Source organism: Zalophus californianus, chromosome 17 (assembly GCF_009762305.2).
Source record: "Zalophus californianus isolate mZalCal1 chromosome 17, mZalCal1.pri.v2, whole genome shotgun sequence".
Lineage (NCBI taxonomy): Eukaryota > Metazoa > Chordata > Mammalia > Carnivora > Otariidae > Zalophus > Zalophus californianus.
The window spans coordinates 51,048,668-51,068,346 of NC_045611.1; the positions used below are offsets into that span (position 1 = coordinate 51,048,668).

General features: G+C 56.7%; 2 protein-coding genes across 2 annotated transcripts; both read right to left on the reverse strand.

Annotated features, from left to right (window-relative positions):
* Window positions 1–472: 472 nt before the first annotated feature.
* On the reverse strand, window positions 473–895 carry GNG8 (G protein subunit gamma 8). Its single transcript, XM_027620152.1, has 2 exons — window positions 812–895; window positions 473–601 (listed from the first exon to the last, which is right to left on the reverse strand). The coding sequence occupies exons 1-2, from the start codon at window positions 893–895 to the stop codon at window positions 473–475; spliced, it is 213 nt and encodes a 70-aa protein (XP_027475953.1).
* An 8,738-nt stretch (window positions 896–9,633) lies between these two features.
* DACT3 (dishevelled binding antagonist of beta catenin 3) lies at window positions 9,634–19,094 on the reverse strand. The gene is made up of 4 exons (XM_027617085.1): window positions 18,785–19,094; window positions 13,312–13,408; window positions 12,992–13,144; window positions 9,634–12,040 (listed from the first exon to the last, which is right to left on the reverse strand). The coding sequence occupies exons 1-4, from the start codon at window positions 19,031–19,033 to the stop codon at window positions 10,644–10,646; spliced, it is 1,896 nt and encodes a 631-aa protein (XP_027472886.1). The 5' UTR covers window positions 19,034–19,094; the 3' UTR covers window positions 9,634–10,643.
* Window positions 19,095–19,679: the final 585 nt, after the last annotated feature.

A 19,679-nucleotide genomic window follows, 5' to 3' on the forward strand; every position in this document is an offset into this window, starting at 1 on the left:
ACCCAAGAGAGGAGAGAGGCCAGCTCAGGGGTTCGGGGGTTCAGCACTGGAGGCCACAGTCTTCACCTCATCACCTCCTAGCTGTGTGACTTGGAGTAAGGGACCTCCTTTGGCTCAGTTTCCTCATCTGCAAAATGGATATTCTACAGTCAGCCAGCTGCCTTCTGGGGCTATTGGAATGATGAAATAAATTCAGGATCGTGGAGTGCTCAGTGGAGGTCAGAGCCCAGACTGCTCATTTCCTCCGGCACAAGCCTCTGCATCCACACACCACGCCCCACACACCCCGCACATCCTCACCCCCCAACACACTCCACACACACTCAGAAGGGATGAGAAGGGACACAGGTTCTCTCATGATGGCCCCAAGCTCTGGGCGTGCCTCAGTTTCCCCAAAAGCACAGGTGCCACCACAATCCCCACGTTTATTGGATCCATACTCTGGCAGGGGAGGGCAAGCGGTCGGGAAGACTCAGAGCAGGACGCAAAAGAGGCGCTTGTCGCGGAAGGGGTTCTCTGCGGCGGGTACCGGCGTCACCAGCGGGTCGTCTTTGGCGTGCGTCTCGCAAAAGGCCAGGAGCTCGGCCGCCGCCTGCGACACCTGCGGGCGCCCGCGTGATGACCGTCCGCCGCCCGAGGCCCCGCCTCTTGCCCGGGCCCGCCCCCTTCTGACCACGCCCCCTGTCCGAGCCCCTCCCCCGGGTCCAGTCCAGTCCCGAAGGGAATCCTCCCTCGGGCTCCACCCCCAACAGCGCCGGGTCCAGACCCCAGCCCCGGAGCCCCCGCCTTCCTCCCCAGCCGCACCCCGCACCTTCATGCGGTCGATGTTCACCTCCAGCTTCAGCTGTTCCACCGTCTTGCGGGCCTCCGCGATCTTGGCCATGTTGTTGGACATGGCTGAGGGCGGGGAAGAGTTTAAAAGCCGGGCGGGAGTGGGGGGCCGAGAGGGTTGGGCTAGGGCAAGTCTGGGTCTCCAGGTAAGGGTGGCAGTGGTCGTGGGACCCGGCGACAGGGTTGCGGATGGAAGAGCGTACGAAGGGGGTGCCCAGAGGTGGAGGGAGGGACAGGAAAACAGAAAAAAGGAGGAACGAAGAGACGTATAGATGGGCGACCAAGAGGCAGGCCAAAGGGGGCGGACAGGGGAACAGGGAGGAGAGGGGCAAGGGGAGATGGTGGAGGGGTGCCTAGGGTGGGGGACCTAGAGGCAGGTGGAGGGAGGGACCAAAGAACAGGGCCACAGGTGCTGGGTCAGGATCCAGGTGTCCTCAGCCCCCGGGGATAGAGCAGGAGCCAGGAGGGGGGCCCTCCCCAGACCAATTAGCGGTGGCTCCGGGGAGAACAAGGAATTAAGATCGCGGCGGGAAAGGCGCAGAGGGGGCCTCATTAGGGCCTTGGCAGCAGCTGCCCCCTCCGGCCCCCTTGGGGAGCTCCCCCACCCCAGCTCTGGCCACCTCAAAGGCTCCTCTGCTCATTAGCAGCCAGAGAGAGGGCTGGGGGGGGGGGCAGGGAACCCAGGCACAACTGGGAGAGGGGCAGAGAGGATGGAAGGACAAATGGAGGGGCAGAGGGAGTGACAAAGTGACAGAGGGAAAGACTGAGGCCCGGAAGAAATAAAGAGACTGGGGCGGGGGAGAGAGAGAGATGGAGGGATGAAGCAAGGCAAGGAGTAGAGGGAGGGGAGGGCAGAGAGAGGGACAGAGTGATCCAGGGGGGCAGAGGCACAGAGGGGACCAGGGACAGAGCGGGGACTGGGAAGGGGAGGAGGGTCCCGGAGGGATGGAGTGAGGGAGTGGGAAAGGAGAGAGAGAGGGACAAAGGAAGGGGCAGGGGGAGGCACAGCGGGCATAAAGGGACAGAGGAGAGAAGGGACAGGGGGACAGAGAGAGGGAGCCGTTGCAGGGGCTGGGGGAGAGGCAGGCGGATGGAGACGCAGAAGTAGAAAGTCATTCATTCGCTCGTTCATTCATTCATTCATTCATTCATTCCCAGGCGGAAAGACCGCGGTTGTGGGGCGGGGACCCGAGCCCCCTACCTGTTGCTGCTCCGGGCTGGGATGGCGGGCAGGTGCCGGAGGCTGGGAGACCGTGTCTGGGTCCCCCCCTCCCCCAGTCTCGCCCCGCCCCCTCCCCCGGGGCGCAGGCCCCGAGGGCCCGCCTCCTCCTGCTGCCCCCGCCGCCGGCCCCTGCTCCCTGGCCGCCTTGGGTCTGTCTCTGTGGGTGCCCTCTCTATGTCCGTCCCCTTCTTTGTCTTTCTGTTTCTGTGTCCCTTGTCCTCCCCCTTTCTCTCTCGCAGTCTCCCCTCTCAGCCTCTGCCCCTGCCTCTGTCTCTGTCCCTCTGAAACCCGCACACACACGCACACACGCAGGACGTCTCTCCCGGCGTGCCCCACACCCTGCACTTACTCCACGGTCGCACAGATCTCTCCTGTGAGTCCCGCACAGCCTGTCGCTCCAGCACACGTGCTCTCCCCCCCGTCACACCTGCCCCCTGTTTCACCCCACCCCAGCCCCTCACACAGAGGTGCACACTACCTCACGACCGTCCGGCGCGCTGCACACACAGGGTCCTACGGTGCCGCGGTCGCGGGACCCTTCAAAATGCCACACCCGGTCCCTCACAATCTCTCAGAGGGTGGCACATCATCGCCAATGCCACCTCGCACAAGCACAGATGTCCTGTTGCAGAGTGTCCCGTGTGCAGAGTTTCACCCAGTGTCACACGCAATCTCTCAGGACGTCCCTCACACGCATTCACGTGCAGCTGAAACTTCTGTCTCGCCCCCGACAGCAACTTGACCCACACTTTGTCAGGGTCTCACGCAGTGACACGGAATTACTCACACGACGTCTCTGCTGAGCGCTGTCACACAACATTCCGTGGGGTCACACGTGCCCTGACCCCCACATACAGTCATGCTCGCCCTTGCACAGGCTCCCGGTGTCACACGCAGTCTTACACAGTCCCTCACAGACTGTCCCCCCCCACACAGTGTCATGCACACAAGCTCCTGCTGAGCCTCGCACAGTCCACGTCGCACACAGCCGTCCCCGCCCCCACCCCGCAGTCTCTAGTGGCGCACGTGCTTACGGGCACAAGATCTCGCTCATCCTCTCATCTCCGAGTGCCCCGCACCGTGACACACGCCCTCACGCGCTGTCACTACACCGTGACAGTCTCTCACTATCCCACACGATCTGATCTGTGTCACACAGAGTCACACAGTTTCTCACAGTCCGTCAGTGTGGCTGACATATACTGTCACACTCACACGGTCCCTCTGTCACCCCCATTCCCCGCGGGGCCTGTCACAACGCCTTCTCACGCCACCTGAGTGCGTCCCATTCATCCGGTCTCACCCTCTGTCACACATCGTCTGCCCGTGTGGCACACACAGCGCTGGGGTCCGCCCCATGTTGCACACTGTGCCACACAATCTCTCGCTCTCACATAGTCTCTTGATGTCACAGCCAGTCCCCCGAATAGTGTCTCAGGCACACCCAACCTCACGGGGTCCCACGCAGTCACCTGCATGTCATCTCTCTCATCCCACAACACAGTCGCACACAACCTCTCGGTGTAACACATGGTTTCACAGTCACACCGGGGGTCTGGTGGTCACAAAATCTCACAGCCACACACCAACCTCTGGCGTCACGCGCGATCTCACGGTAGTACACACTCACACAGCCTGTTGGCGTCACACGCCATTCGCCGGTGTCACCCAGGGGCAGCCACGGTGTCTCTCCCGCCCTCGGCACGCCCCTGCGGGCGCCCACACTCAACCCTCGGGCCTCTCGCGACGGCCCACTGATGGCCACACGGGGGCGCCCGCGGCCCGCCGACGCCGAAGCCGTAGGCGGAGGTGGAAATTGGGAGGGCAAGGCGTCCGGGTGGGTGGGTGGGCGGGCGGGGGATGCAGACCCGGGAGGGAGACCCGAACACAGAAGGTGGAGGGGGCTGGAAGCCAGAGGGAGAGAACTGAAGATGGACTGGGACAAGAGAAATTCAAAGAGGCGGGGAGAGAGATGCAGAGAGAGGCAGAGTGGCAGAGAGAGAGGCAGAGAGAGAAATTTGGGGAGCTAGAGACCTAGGGACTAGGTGCAACAGAGACAGGCTGAGGACTGCAGAGACAGACAGAGATATGCAGGGTATAGGAGAGACACACAGACAGAAATGTAGAGAGTCAGAGACAGGGACCGAGAAACGCAGACACCCAGAGACGCAGAAGCGGACAGACAGACGAATTCGCACACCGAGCAGCCCACAGGGGACGGTGGCGGAGGCGGGACCTGCAGGGCGCGCCCCAGGGGCGTGGCCCGGGGCTGTCGAAGGGGCGCGGTTAGGAGCGGGGTTCCTAAGGGGCGCGTCCCGGGGCGGGACATTAGGGGCGTGGGCTGGCGGAGTCGTGCCCCAAGGGGGGGTGTTGGGGAGAGGTGGAGGTCCCGGAGGGAGCGTCTCCGCCCGTCAGCCCAACCCAATCCGGTTTTTACCGACTGGATGGGGAAGCGAGACCGGCCGGGAGGGGACCCCGGCCCAGGTGCCTGGTAGCGATTTCCTATATGAGGGCATCGGACCCTGACTCCCCCCGCCCCAACCCCACAGGAGCAACGGGGCCAGGTGGGGGAGGGGAACCGGGCTCACATCTGGAAAGCATCAGGCGCGCCGGACGTGCCAGGGCCCCGGGCCCGGCTGCGGAAGGGGGGAGGGGAGCTAGGGCGCCCTCGTCCTCCCCCTTAGCGGGGTCTGCCGGCGCCGGGGAGGGGCCTGGGCTTGCGCCGAGCCTCTGCGCCTCCCGCAGCTGGTTTCCATCAGTGGTCTTGGCCCGGGCCGCCCCCAAGGAGGAAACCCGGCTTAGAGTGGGGGAAGACAGGGTGACGACCCACTCTCCTATCCCCCCTCCCTGACGGCAGCCAGACGCTGGGGGGCGGGGGAGACGGACTGACCGACGCTGCTTGAACCGTACATAACCTCCAGTTCTCGCCAGAGCTGCAGACCTCCGCCGTCTTAACACCCGACGCATAACTTTAGTTTCCAGGTGTGCGATGTTGTCCTGTGCTGCAAAGGAATCGCCCCTAGGAGTCAGTGGTATTATTGTGCCCATTTTTTGGAGGGGGAAACTGAGACCTGGATTCGGCTTCAGTTCTGGGTTTAATTATTCAAGAAATGTGCAATGTACGCCAACAGTAACTCTAGGGTCGAATACCCCATCGCCTATTGTATATTCCCAGCTGGACGTCTGCTGCGTATCCCGCTCAACGCGTCCAACACTGAGCTCTGGATTCCACCCGCCAAACCCTCTCCTAATGCAGTCTCAACCATCTGATAGTAACTCTTTGGGGTCATTCTTGATTTCCCTCCCTCTCTCTCATCTCACAACTGATCTTAGTAACAAATACCATTAACTCCGGCTTCCGGCTGTCCCCAGTGTGCAGTCACTTCTCACCTCCTCTGCCGCCCACACTCCGGTCCAGCCACCATTCCTCACTGGCTTCCCTCATCCTGGTCCCCAGAGAGCAGCCAGAAGGGACCTGTTTGAGACGAAGTCCCCAGATAATAGCAAATGTTAGCAAGGAGGTGGCGAAATTGGAACCTTCACACACTGGTGGTGGGAAGTAAAATGTTCCAGCCACCATAGATCACAGTATGGCAGTTCTTCAAAAGGTTAAGGTCACCATATGACCCAGCAATTCCACTCCTAGGTATCTTCCTAAAAAAAACCCGAAAACACCCATCCACACAAAAACTTGTACATGAACGTTCATAGCAGCATGATTCATAATAGCCCCCAAGGGGAAAGGACCCAAATATCAACTGACGAACGGAAAAACTAAATGTGGTCTGTCCAGACCATGGGATAGCATTTGTCAATAGAAAGAACCCAAGTATTGCCACGTGCTGCCATGGACTGAACTTTGAAAACATCAGGCTGAGTGGAAGAAGTCGGTCCCAAAAGGCCACATGTTGCATAATTCCACTGACATGAAATGTCCAGAATAGGCCAATATATAGGGACAGAGAATGAATCAGACTAGTGGTTTCTAGGGGCGGGGCACCGTGGAGGATGACAGCTTAAGGGTGCAAAATTTCGTATTGGGATGCAAATATTCTTTTTTTTAAAGATTTTTATTTATTTATTTGTCAGAGAGAGGGAGAGAGAGAGAGAGCACAAGCAGGGGGAGCAGTAGAGGGAGAGGGAGAAGCAGGCTCCTCACTGAGCAGGGAGCCCGATGTGGGCCTCGATCCCAGGACCCTGGGATCATGACCTGAGCCGAAGGCAGACGCTTAACGACTGAGCCCCCCAGGCGCTCTGGGATGCAAATATTCTTAAACTGATTACGGCGATAGTGGCCCAACTCTGTGAATATATGAAACACCACTGAACTCTGTACTTATGGGGTGAATTTTATGGTAGGTGAATTATATCTCAATAGAGATATAATAGAGAGAGAATATCTTTCACCTCCCTTCCTCCCCCCCAAAAAACCCAAGGCCCTCTTGTGCTCAGAATCCTCCCATGGCTCCCACCTCCCTCAAAGTAAAAACCAAAATCGTCCTTGAGGCCCATGATGCCCCACGCCATGTAGTGGGCCCTACCATTCTCTGCCCCCACCCCGGCTACTCCCACCACTGTTGTCCGTCCTGCCAAGACATTCACAAGCCTCACTCTCCCACCTCCTTCAGATCTCTGTTCAAATGTCACCTTCTCAACTAGACCATCCCGATCACTCTACTTAAAATCACAAACTCCTCTGCTCCTCCATCCCACCCAATTCCCTCATATCTCTGCTCAGTTTTTCCCCATAGGCCCTATCACCTTTAACAAATTATAGAATTTATTTACTTATTATGTCAACACCCTTGCCCCCCTCCCTGGCTCCCACCCCTGTAAAGTAGTTCCTTTTGCACCCTTCTAGAAATAATCCATATAGCAAATAGGCTATGTACGGCAGTGCTTAAGAGCATGGACTCTTAGGCAGCCTGAACTTAAATCTGGCTTTGCTGCTCATTAACTTATTCCAGGCAAGTTACTTAACACCTCTGTGCCTCAGTTTCTCCATCTGTAAAATGAGCATAATAGTATCTATGTAGCTACCTACTAGGCTCTCGAGTTCTGAGCATTAAATGAGTCACCGAGAAGAGAGTCTGGCATGCAATAAATGCTCAATTTATTGTTAGCTGTTGTTTTTTTAAATTTGTTTTGTTTTTTTAAGTAGGCTTCATGCCCAATACAGGAGTTGAATTCACCACCCTGGGATTAAGAGTCACGTGCTTTACCAACTGAGCCAGCCAGGCGTCCTGCTGTTATTATTTATTATTTTTTTTAATGAGTAAGCACTAAAATATTAAAAAAGGAAGGTCATCCATATGACCTTGACATATGACCACCAAGTGGCCTGTGTAGCCTTTGACAAGTCCCTTCCCCCTGAGTATAGTTACCTCTTTGACTCAATGGAGATGGGGCAAATATTCCCAAAGGCCTGACAAGCGATGGCTTTTCCTGGCAAACTTTCAAAACTGACTTGTATTTATTGGTCCTCTAAAAGAAATACATGTTTATCCATACACACACACTGCCCTCCCACCTTCTACAATGGAAGGAAGCTCTGCAGGAAGGAACTTTTTTTTTTTTTTCTGCTTTATTCCTTGCCATTTCCCCACCGCCTCAGTAGGCACTGGGCATGCAGGTGAGCAGAGCAGGTCTGGTCTCTGGTCTCTCAGAGTTCAAAGCTACAGAGAGGTGGACCCACCCATGTAAAGACACAAAAGTCAAAGCGGAATAAATACCATTCTTCAGACTGTGAGGTCAGGTGGGGGTTGGGTCCTAGCCTTAGCTCCCACCTTCTTGCTGTGCGATCAGGGTTAGCAATGGCCCCTCCCCAAACTTCTACTTACCCACCCATGAAATCGGTATGATTACTGAAATTATCCAATAGAAATATGGGCAAAGGGTGTGAACAGGCAACTCATAGAATTAAAAGTGGTCCAGTAAACATAAAAAAGTATGTGTTGCCTCGGGTGCCTGGGTGTCTCAGTTGGTTAAGCAACTGCCTTCGGCTGGGGTCATGATCCTGGAGTCCGGGGATCGAGTCCCGCATCGGGCTCCCTGCTCGGCGGGGAGTCTGCTTCTCCCTCTGACCTTCTTCCCTCTCATGCTCTCTCTCTACCATTCTCTCTCTCGATAAATAAATAAAAATCTTTAAAAAACAAAACAAAACCTAAAAAAAATAAAAAGTATGTGTTGCCTCAAGGAAACAGTGAGGGAGACATGCTAATTAAAACAGAACACAGTTTTCCCTCGGAAGATTGGCAAAAATATTCGGTGAACAGGTGGAAAAATGGGCATCTCAGAAATTGCTGTTGGAAATGTCAATTGAGGGCACGCTTGGTGGAAGGAGGTGTGGCAACGTCAATTAAAAGTTTTTAAATAAGCATACTATAATGACCAAGCAATTCTATTTCTAGGAGTGGGGCTTCTGGAAATACATACATATATGCACAGAGGTAGGTACAAGGGCATTACTGCAGCAAAGTTCCTAACAGCAAAAAATTGGGAGGGCTGACAATCCCTCTTATGCAGCTATTGATAATACAGAGATGGGGGCACCTGGCTGGCTCAATCCGTACAGCATGCGACTCTTGATCTCAGGGCTGTGAGTCCAGGCCCCACAGTGGGGGTAGAGATTACTTAAAAATAAAATCTTTAAAAAATAGTAATACAGGGCGCATGGGTGGCTCAGTTGGTTGAGCGACTGCCTTCGGCTCAGGTCATGATCCTGGAGTCCAGGGATCGAGTCCCACATCGGGCTCCCTGCTCAGCGGGGAGTCTGCTTCTCCCTCTGACCCTCTTCCCTCTCGTGCTATCTCTCATTCTCTCTCTCTCAAATAAATAAATAAAATCTTTAAAAAAAAAAACAGTAATACAGTGACAGGAAAACATGTCATCTAAATTTAGATGAAATGGGCAAATTCCTAGAAGAGTACAACTTAATAAAACAGACACAGGAAGAAATAGAAAAGCTAAATGGTACCATAACCATCAAAAAAAATCCTTTTTTTTTTTTTTCTTTTTTTTTTAAGAGCCAAAGAACAGGAGCGGGGATGGGGGGAGAGGGGCAGAGGGAGAGAATCTTAAGCAGGCTCCATGCCCAGTGTGGAGCCCAACATGGGGCTCAATTCCACAACACCGAGATTATGATCTGCGCCGAAATCAACAGTCGGATGCTTAACCAACTAAGCCACTGAGACACCCCTAAAAAAAATCCAATTCTTAATTGAAATCCTTCCCATAAAGAAATCTCTGGACACAGATAACTTAAGACCACCAAAAAAAACAGTGATAAACAAGGCAAATAAATAGCTCAATTTATATATGTATATATATGTAAATATATAGTATAACTATATGTATATAATAGTTATGTATTTGTATAGTCACTTAGATTCATATATGTCTGCAAATGCATAAAGGAAAACATGCAAGGATACACATCAAACTGATTATGATAACTTCTGAGAGAAGGGATTTGGGGTTGTCCCTTTACCTATATTTTTATGAAACCATGTTTATGCCCAAACACAACTCAATCAAAGGTCAGATTCGTTGTAGTAAAGTAGCCGATGATAGGAAAATTAGGTTGAGACCCACCCTGAGATCTGCCATCTGGTTCTGGACATTACTGTATTCAAAGCACACGGTTGTCGCTCACTAAATGTTAGTCCAAAAGAAAACCATTTCTCCCATTTTACCACAGAAGAAGAGTCCACCACATATGTAACATTGTGCATTTATTTACAAAGAGGTTAGAGAAACACAGAGTCTGGCCCCCCTGTGCACTGGGGAGTCACCATCGTCATAATAAATACAGTAATTTTAAAAAAGAAAAAAATACTGGATTGGAACAGTTGAGGGTCTTCCTGGGCTCCCTGAACTCCCTCAGCTGGGGAGAAAGGGGGGCACGAGATAGAAGCCATCTTCCTTCCCCTCTTCTACCTCCTAATCCGCCATAATTGTCCAGGGATAGAGGTGAAAGAGTGTTTCTTTCCAGGTGTTACCACCTCCTGCTTGACCCTCAAAACCCCAAAGTCAGTGCTCCTTCCTTTCCCAGGGCACTCTGCAGGCACCACCTGGGTCAGACACAGAATCTCTGACCATGGTGCCAAGGGGATATCCTAAGAATCCAGGGACATGGACGGGGGCACTTTGTGAATGGGGGGTGGGGAGGGACACTGTATCTGGGCATGGAAAGGAGGAGTAAGAGGGTTCAGTGACAGAAGTGAACGGGAACAAACGGACTAAGTGTCTAAACTAAAATGGGGAAATTCAAACTGAATTACCCCTTCTGCATACCATAGTACACCCATAGTACAGATGAGGAAAGTGAGGCCCAGACAAAGGGAACTTTCTTGCCCAAAGGCTGCAGAGCCAGCAGCTGAACTGGGTCAAACAGGGCTCCTCCTCCATTCCTCCCTATGGTGGAGGGGGAGCCTTTTCAACCAAGACTTGCAGTGGATGAGGGCAGTGAGGAAGGGTCTTTGGAAGCAGAGAAAATGGTGGTCTTTGGAAGGGAGGTATGGAAGGGTCGGTGATTGGGAGTGTGGTGGTGCAGAGGCCATGAAGGGGGAGCCCGAGCAAACTCCCAAACTCACACGGTAGTCATGACCTTGAGAGAACCCGAACGGAAACGCAGTATCTTTTTCTTGAGTGCGTGGGAAGCCTTGATCTTCACAAAGACTTTGGCGGGGCCCGCGGGCGCCCCTCCACCTGCACCACCCGCTGCCCCAGAGGCTGCGGTGGCCGCCACCAGCTGCTGCGGCCACACCAGGCCACCGCTGCCGTCTGAGTCGCTGGATGCGGAGCTGAAGGCCGGCGACTCCCCCTCGCTGGCGCTCGACTCACTCTCCCCATAGCCGCCGCCAACGCCGCCTGTGGGCCCCCGGCGTCCAAGGGGCCCCAGGCGCCCAGCCGAGCACTCCGAGTCGCTGCCTGCGCAGCCGTAGAGAAGACGGCGCTGAGGAGCGGACGGCGAGGGGCCGGGCCCTGGGCCGCGGGCCGCCGGGGCTCGGGGGCGGCCGCGGCGCCCGTCCGCAGCGTCGATCTCAGCCGTGGAGCGCCAGCGGCGGCAGGACCCCGCGGTCTGCGCCGCGAGCGTGGGCGCGGGGCCGCGGCGGGGCCTCGGCGGCCGAGGCTCTTCCCGTTCAGCCGTGGGGTACTTGGGGGGCCCCGGGGGAACCGCGGCCGCGCGGCCCAACAGACTGGTCTCGGACTGGGAGCGCGCGGCCTTGCGAGCCCGGGGCGAGCCCCGGCGGCCCGAGGCCTCGGTCATGCGTCCGCGGCGGCCGGCGGCCCGGGGACGCTCCCGGGGCGGGGACTGCTCCACGCTGCGGCCGCGGGTCAGTGGTGGCGCTTTGCGGCGCGCCGCGCGGCCGGGGAGGCCGCGGGTGGCGGCCTGCGCGCCCGGGATGTACTGTGCCTTCACCAGGCGACCCTCGGCCGGGCTGTCGGGGGGCGAGGGAGCGGCGGGCGGCGCGGCGGGCTCGGGCGCCGTCTCCGACTCCCACGGCGAGGCCCAGGCGCGGCCTAAGGCTGCCGGGCTGGCGGGACGGCCCCCCGCGCGCTCCACCGGGGGCTCGGGCGCGGGCCGCGCGCCTCCGGGGGGCGGGGACACGTCGGGCGGCCTCTGGCGCACGCTGTTCTGGCGCCGCGGGCCCCCGTCCGCGCCCCCGGGACTGGTCCGGGGCTGGCCCGCCCCCCGGCGGCGGCGCCTGCGCAGGAGCGCCGAGATGTAGCCGTCCAGGGGCCGCCCCGCACCCGAGGCGTCTGGCGAGTCTGCGGGAGGCCGGCCGCAGGGCCGCGGGCTGCGCAGCGCCACGGCGTGCAGGGGGCTGGGCGTCAGGAAGGGCCCGCCGCGGGCCCGCCGCTCGGCGGAGGAGCAGGCCTCCGGGCCCGCAGAGCCCGCTGCCGTCGGGTAGGGCGCCGAGTAGGATCGCGGCACGGCTGCCCGAGCGCTCACCGTCTCTGGAGCGCTGGGACTGGCGTCTCCTACGGAGGGAGGCAAAAAAAAAAAAAAAAAAAAAAAGGAAGAGAGTGGAGGGACCCTCGAAGCCCTTGCTCAGTGAGCTAGGTGGGGCAAGTTGCCTACCCCGCCCTCTTCCGCTGTCATCAAAAACCCTTCCCCTCACATCAGGTTCCTAACAAAATCTTCACAAGACCCTGAATCTTCACTGTCCTGCCTCTCTGAACTCCATCTCTAACCCCTCTCTTCTATGATTCTAGGTCTCCAGCTCCACTGACCTCCTGGAAGCACACGCCAGTCACGTTCCAGCCTCAGGGCCTTTGCACTTGCTCTTCGTGCTACCTAGAACACACTTCCCTGAAGATATCTGCTTGGCCCACTCCCTCACTTACTTTAGGGCGCCACTCAAATGTCAGAGTCTCAGTGACACCCTCCCTGGCCATGTCTCCTAAAATTGCAACTTCCTTCCCAAAAGGGGAATGCCCTCCCTAGCCCCCTTCCCTTTCTTCTCATCCTATATGTCTGTATCTTATTTATCTCGTATATTATCTGTTTCTCCCACTGGAAAGTCAGCTTTATGAGGACAGGGATTTTTTTGTTTTTTCACTGTCGTATCCCTCACCACTGAAACGGAGCTAAGCTGGCACATAGTAGGGGCTCAGAGACTTACTTGTATACATGAACAACAGCAGTTGCTGTTCACGAGTGGCTACCAAGTACCAAGTCCAGTGGCAGTTAGGGCTGAGGCTCACTGAATATGCGAAACTTCCCCATGAGGTAGGTGCTGTTATTAATCCCATTTTAACGGATGGAGAAACAGAGGCCCAGAAAGAAGCAACAGGCTCAAAATCACATGAGGAGGGAGGGTCACAGCTAGAGTTTGAATCCAGATCAGTCTGACTCAGAAGCTTGTGCTCAAAACCATTCTCTTACTGCCCATTCCCTGGTTCTCAGGGTCCCAACCCCACCCACCTTACCTAGGGACTTGGGCCTCTCGCTGGCATAGATGCCCCGGGGTTCAGAGGGACCCAGGCGTCCATAGGAGCCAGATCCAGAGAAGCCACTGTCCCCACAGAAGGTAGAGAGTGGTGAGTCTGGACCTCCTGTGGAGCTGGGGTCTTCATAGAAGCCTGGATTCCAGGGAGAGAAGGAGAGACAATCAGGGGCCTGGATGGGGAAACCAGGGGTGGGGAAAGGAAGAGACCAAGAGGCAGAGACAGGGAAACCTGCGAGGTAGGGGGCAGTAGGAAAGATAGGGGTGTCCCAAGCAGACCCTGCTCCCTCCAAGCATACTCACCTGAGCTGCGCCCGCTCTCCTGTTCCAGGCCCCCAGACTCCAGGCTCAGGTCTCCCAGTTGCTGGCCCAAGTCCCAGATGAGCCCAGGCAAGGCCTCCTGAGGGCAGGAGAAGAGCAGGATGGTCAGAATGTCCTCAATCCTCTTCTGCCTGGTCCCCCCACATCTCCCCACCCCCCGCGTTCCCCCCACCCCTCCGCCGATGGGCAGAGTTTCACTTTGACAATGAGGCTCTGATTTCAAAAGCATAAAAGCAGTACCCAAGTCCCAGGATCCCCCTCAAGATCTCTGTGCCTTCATCCCATTAGAAGTCCTGCTGATTGTCTAACTCGAGTCCTTCATGCTGCAGCTACATCATCCTTTCTTAGGTGGGATAAGCTTCAGAAGAACCCATCCCTTGCCCCCTCTCTGTCAAGTGTTCCCTCCACTTGTCCTCATAGCCCCTTAACCCCTATTAGAACGTCGCCCGTGGAGTCTCAGTTCAGATGGTCTCGCTGTAAGGGCAGTTCGCTGCTAAATGTTGGTATCCAGGACTTAGCAGATCCCTTATCCATTGGTCGGCCTCCTCCCAGTCCTTGACCTTCTCTTCTCAGATGCTCCCATCTTCCCCCACTGCTCCTTATCGTCAGCAGAAACCCCTTTTGCAAGTCTTCCTTAAGTCCTTCCTGCTGCAGACCGATTCTTTCCCTCATATGGATAAAACAGGCTGACCACGACTCATATAAGCCTTTGCTCCTTCCCTCAGGAAGAACCCCCCCCCAATGCCTACTGGAAAGTCCTTCTGTGAGTCTAGCCTGTAGTGGTACTACAGTAGTGAGCCCCAGCATGTTCCCTTGCCCCAGGGAACCACATCTTCCTCCTGCCCTTGCTTCCTTCCCACCCAGAAGCCTCCAGTGTCTGCCTGCTGCGCCTCATCCCCGTGAGAAAGTTCCCTTGAGTCTATCCTGGATCCTTCTTGCTGCAGGAAATGACCATTTCTTATCAGGTGCGAATAAATGAAGGTGAAAACCCTTTTAGGGGAGCGGCAGAGACCAGGGACGGGGCTAGGGGCTAACACAACACAGATGGGGCCTCCGAGACATTAGGACCTAACCCCATTTAGGAAAAACAGGGCCAGATCCAGGAAGAGTCTCACTTGGGTCTGGGTGAGGCTAGAGGTGGCAGCCGCCGAGGGCTGACGGTTGACCCTCAGACAAAAGCAGCTTGTCTGGACGGCGGGAGGGAGGGAAGGAGGGGGGAGGAGCCGGGAGGCCAGGCGCCCAGCCCTGCCTATTTAGGGCAGAAAGACTGGCCGGCTCCCCCGCAGTCGCCTCCCCTCCCCCAGCTTCCTACTCCTGTGGCTGCTCTCCTGGGCTCCCCCGTCCTCACCCCTCCCCCCGCCCAGAACAGAAGCCCCCATCTGGGCTTGTTTATGGGAGGAAAGTCAACAAATCATTCCATGTTGGGCTCCTGCCCTGGGTGTGCAGAGATGCTCAGGGTGGCGTCATCTTGGAGCAGAACCCAGGAAAGCAGCTGAACTGTGCAGCATCAGGGGTGGCTAAAAAAAATGTTGCAGACCAGCCATGTACCCCATGTCATGTCCCCCACTAATCGCCCCCTTGCTCACTCTGCTCTAGCCATGATCCCTGGACGTGCCCTGCTGTGTGGTGCTCCTATCTCAGTAAGGACATGTTCCCCCCGCATTTCTTCCTGGCTCCCTCCCTGGCTTCATTCAGATCTTTGCTTACATGATCCCTCCTCCGGACCCGTCTTTCCAAAATAGCTCCCCTGTCATTTTGCACCCGCTGACCTGCTTTTTTTCCCTTCCCTGCAACATAGCAGTAATGACCTCCTGGCTCAAAACGATGCATCAGGTTGTCCTTGGGTCTGTCTCACTAAATGTCATCCCTGGAAGGCAGAGATTTTTTTTGTCTGCTTTGTTCACTTCAGCTTCCTTCTCCATCTCACCCCCCAGTGCATAGCACAGTGCCTGGCACAAAGCAGGTGCTCAGGAAATGTCTGATGAAAATGAATGTCTGTAGCAGAATACTATACAGCTGTCAAAATGGAAGGAGGCCATTTCTACACAGAATCATCACTAAGAGGAGGCGCCTGGGTGGCTCAGTGGGTTAAGCGTCTGCCTTCGGCTCAGATCACAATCACTTGTCCCGGGATCGAGCCCCGCATCGGGCTCCCTGCTCAAGCAGGGAGTCTGCTTCTCCCTCTACCCCTCACCCTGCTCTCTTTTGCTCGCTCGCTCTCTCAAATGAATAAAATCTATAAAAAAAAAAAAAAGAATCATCACTAAGATACAGCATTGAGCAGAAAAAGAAAAGTGCAGAGTATGAGCCGGAGTCAGATTTACCTGAAGGGTCTGGGTCCCACCTCCAGAGCTTCTGATTCCAGTCTGGAGCCCAAGAATCTGCATAGCTTACAAGTTCCGGGGTGATGCTGCTTAGTCCAGCGGCCACACTTTGAGAACCACTGGCATTATCTCTGGGACCTCAACCAAGAGACGGGAATTTGCAAGAAGCAAAGCAAAACTCTACGTTTCTTGGCATGTAAGCTCATCCTACAAGTAGATGCATTGGTAAGAGGTCTGGAGGGACTCACACCAAGGTGACAGTGGTGGTGATCTCAGAGGAGACCTTGTGTGATCTTTAGCAGGTTACTCCCCCTCCCTGGGCCCTGGTTTCCTCCTCTGTAACATGGCATCATTCAACTCCCTCCCTTACAGGGTGTTGTGAGTATTATATGATTTAAAACGGCAGTTCCCTTTAAGCTCTTAATAATTGCTAGCTTTTATTATTACACGAAAGCTATGAATTTCTTAACAAGGAAAATATAAAGTCATGTTTTACTTGTGTAATTAAAAATACATATAAAAGGATGGATTGGGGGGGTCAGTTCTGCAGGCCTAATTTCAGTTTTTGCTCTGTAGGGAAGAGGGGGACTTAGGGGGACAGAGGAGAGGGCTCCTCTTCCCCCATGCCTGGGCCCTCCAACACCACCCCAGGTCTACACACTCCCATTGTTTGTAAGTTTGACCCTCTCCCTTCCAGGGGCAAAGGCATGGGCGCCTGGGTGGCTCAGTCATTAAGCATCTGCCTTCAACTTAGGTTGTGATCCCATATTGGGTCCTGGGATCAAGTCCCGCATCGGGTCCCACGGCGGGCTCCTTGCTCTGCGGGAAGCCTGCTTCTCCCTCTCCCACTCCCCCTGCTTGTGTTCCCTCTCTCGCTGTCAAATAATAAATAAATAAATAAATAAATAAATAAATAAATAAATAAATAAATAAAATCTCTATTAAAAAAAAAAAAAGACCAGAAGGACCTTGGTCTGAATCCTGCTCCGTGTGTACCCACAATGCCCCTCACCCCCCCCTTTTTTGCAAGCCCTTCTGCCGGCAGGTCTGTGGCCATCCAGTTCAGGCAGGTTTAACATGCGTGTGATTAAGACCCCTGGAGACCCCTTGGCCCAAACTTTTCCAGACCTCTGTTCCCCGCTGCTCACAGGCCCCTAGTCTGTATCCAATTCCCTCTATCGCTATTTGGAAGTCCTTCCGCAAGTCTAACTTAAGTCCTTCTTGCTGGAAGGGGACCCTTTTTCTTGGTGGGAGAGAACAGAACTCCTAGCCCCATCCAGGATTCTCACCTCCTTTCTCTGAGATGTCCCTGGTTCTTTACCCGCGTCCCCACTACTCCTATTAGGAACGAATCAAGTCTGGCTTCAAAGGGAGTGTATTCCTTGGTAGGCGGGTGCGGGGCGGGAGGGGTTAGCATCATAAGACAGAGGCTCAGGGATCAGAGGAGGGACCCACACCCTCTTCAGAAGGACCCAGGAACCCCCAACTGCAGAGGAGTTTATATTTAGCGCTTCTCTGTTCCTCCCCTCCGCGCCGCTGCCTGCCACCGCCTCCTCCCTGACGCTGGGACGGAGCTTTGCCTGGAGAGTGTGGGGCGGGGGGGGGGGGGGGGATGAGGCCTCTCCACTACCACCTCCTGGGGGGCGGGGTAGACAGAGGGGCAGAGAAGGGGGGGAGACTCAGCGGCAGGGATCGGGAAGCTGAAGGGCAGAGAGGGGAGACTGAGGCAGACAGAGGGACTGAGGGACAGGAAGGAAGGACACAGCTCGCCCATCCCCATGCTCGCTCCCTCTCCTCGTACGTGGGGTGGGAGGTGCCTTCCCCAGCCCAGCCAGCTTGGGGTAGGGGGGGGAGCTGGTGAAGGCCCCCACAACGCGTCTCTAACTTTGGGAGGGGGTGGGGCCTCCCACAGCTGTTTCTGTTTCCAGAGAAGAATGTGCAGGGTCCCACTCCCGGTCGGGGGAGGGGCTGTGCGTGCAGCCCCGGAGTCTGGCGTCAGTCCCCCTCCCCATTCCCCATCTGGGGAGGGGGCAGTGGAGGTCAGCAGCAGGGAGAGCCCCTCCCCCGCCGCCATGGCTCAGGTTTCCCCAAACGGGAAGCTCTGACCACACACAGGCTTGGGGATGGGATCTGCAAGGGAAGCCAGGGTCTGGGGCCTGGCAGGCTGGGGGGAGGGGAAAAGAGAGGTAGGGACAGGGACGTGGGGCGGGAAGAGAGGTGCAGAAAGGCAAGAGAAGGCCAGGGAGACGGAGATAGAGAGACACAGAGAGACGGAGGATTAAGAAAGACAGAAACAGACGCCGAAAGTCAGAGATGTGGCAATAGGGAGATAAGAGTGAGAGAAATCCAGGAAGAGGAGAGTCAAAGAATGACAGAGAAGGATAGAGGGGTGGTGCTCTTGAAGTCATTCTGGAGACCTCTGCCTCATTTTCTACCATCAGAGCACTCAGGGAGTTCAGAAGCCAGACCCACATGCTGCCTCGACCTGCCTCTTCTGGGGTCCACCAAGGCTGGGACCAGCTAGGAAAGGAGGGAAAGTGCCACGGCAGAGTAAAGATCACCGCGGGGTCCTCAAGGACTGCAAGCTTCCTCTCAGCAGTGATCCCTCCCTCAGGAGGCCGGAGGATCCCCTCCCCCCACCCCGCCCCCTCCAGAGATCTCCAAGCACACCGGGACTTAGGGAAGATGGAGCCCTGGTGGCGGGGCCGGGGAGGGGGGGCATGGTTGGATCCCGGCTGTGTGACCTTGGGTGAGTCACTCGCCATCTCTGAGCCTCAGCTTCTTGCTCTGTAAAATGGGGACTATCACCCCCTTCTCCCCGCAAGCTGCAAGAAGACAACGCATGCCAAATACTCGGCCCAGGCTTGACACATACTTAGCGCCCAGAAGAATTTTCTTTGGGGAAGGGGCCTGTGCATTTCACGAGGCTCCAGCGGAAGCGATGCGGTCCCCCTTCCCCAGTTTGGGGGTGAGCAGGCCAGATCCCGCCCGCCGCCCATACTCCTGGGTCTCCAGCCCCACCCCCTGTCCTTTCCCCCTCCCCCACCGGAACGGGTGTCTGAGCATCCAACCGAGACAGACAGACAGACACAGACGGGGGCGGAGGGATGGACGGACAGGCGGCCCCTCACCAGCTGCTCCTCCAGGGCCGCTGCGGCCCGGCGCGCCGCCGCCGCATCTTCGTCTTCATCGGCGTCCTCCTCGTCCTCGGCCTCGGCGCCCCCCATTCCGGGCTGGGCCAGCCGCAGCGCCTGCTGCACGCGGTACTCCTGTCTCTCCCGGAGCCAGTGCAACTCGCAGAGCCCGGCCAGGCTGCCCTCCAGCCAGCCCCGCAGCCGGCCCCGCTCGGGGCTCACCGGGAACGAGAAGGCCCGGATCATGGCTGCGGCCCCCCACCCCAGCCCGGCCGGGCCCCACGGCCACCCCTCTCCCGGTCCCACCTCCCCGCCCCAACAGCCCGCCTGCCTGCCCGCCCGCCCGCCCGCTGGCCCGGCTGTCACCGTCTCATCTGCATAGGCGCCCGCCCATTGGGCCGCCCACCCGCGCCTTATCTGCATGGCCACGCCCCCGGCGACAGAGCAACCGTCGCCTATTGGCTGGTACCCTCCCTTAGGAAGATGCCCGGCGGTGCACCCGCGCCCCCCCAACGCGACGCATGCTCGCAGCTTCCTACTCTCTTTGCTTCTGGGCGGCCTCGCCACGCCCCACCGCTTGCCTCCCTTTGGGCCCTAGTCACGCCCCCTCTCGCGTCACAATGAAACAAGTCCGCCCTTGCTCCAATGTCATTGGTCCGTGCCTCCCCGGTCCCGCAGCTGGTTCCGCCCACTTGCGGGCGAGCTCTGGCTACCATTGGACTGTCCCGCGAAAGGGGAAGGGGTGATCTATAAATAGAGAATGGGTCCACGTGACGGTTTGGCAACCGTTCCTCTCCCCCCACCCTTAGCAACCCGGAGCGGCTTGAGGCTGTGCAGCGAGCGGAAAGGGTTATCGAGTCGAGCCTTGATTTTGCCTCCTCTTCCACGAAGC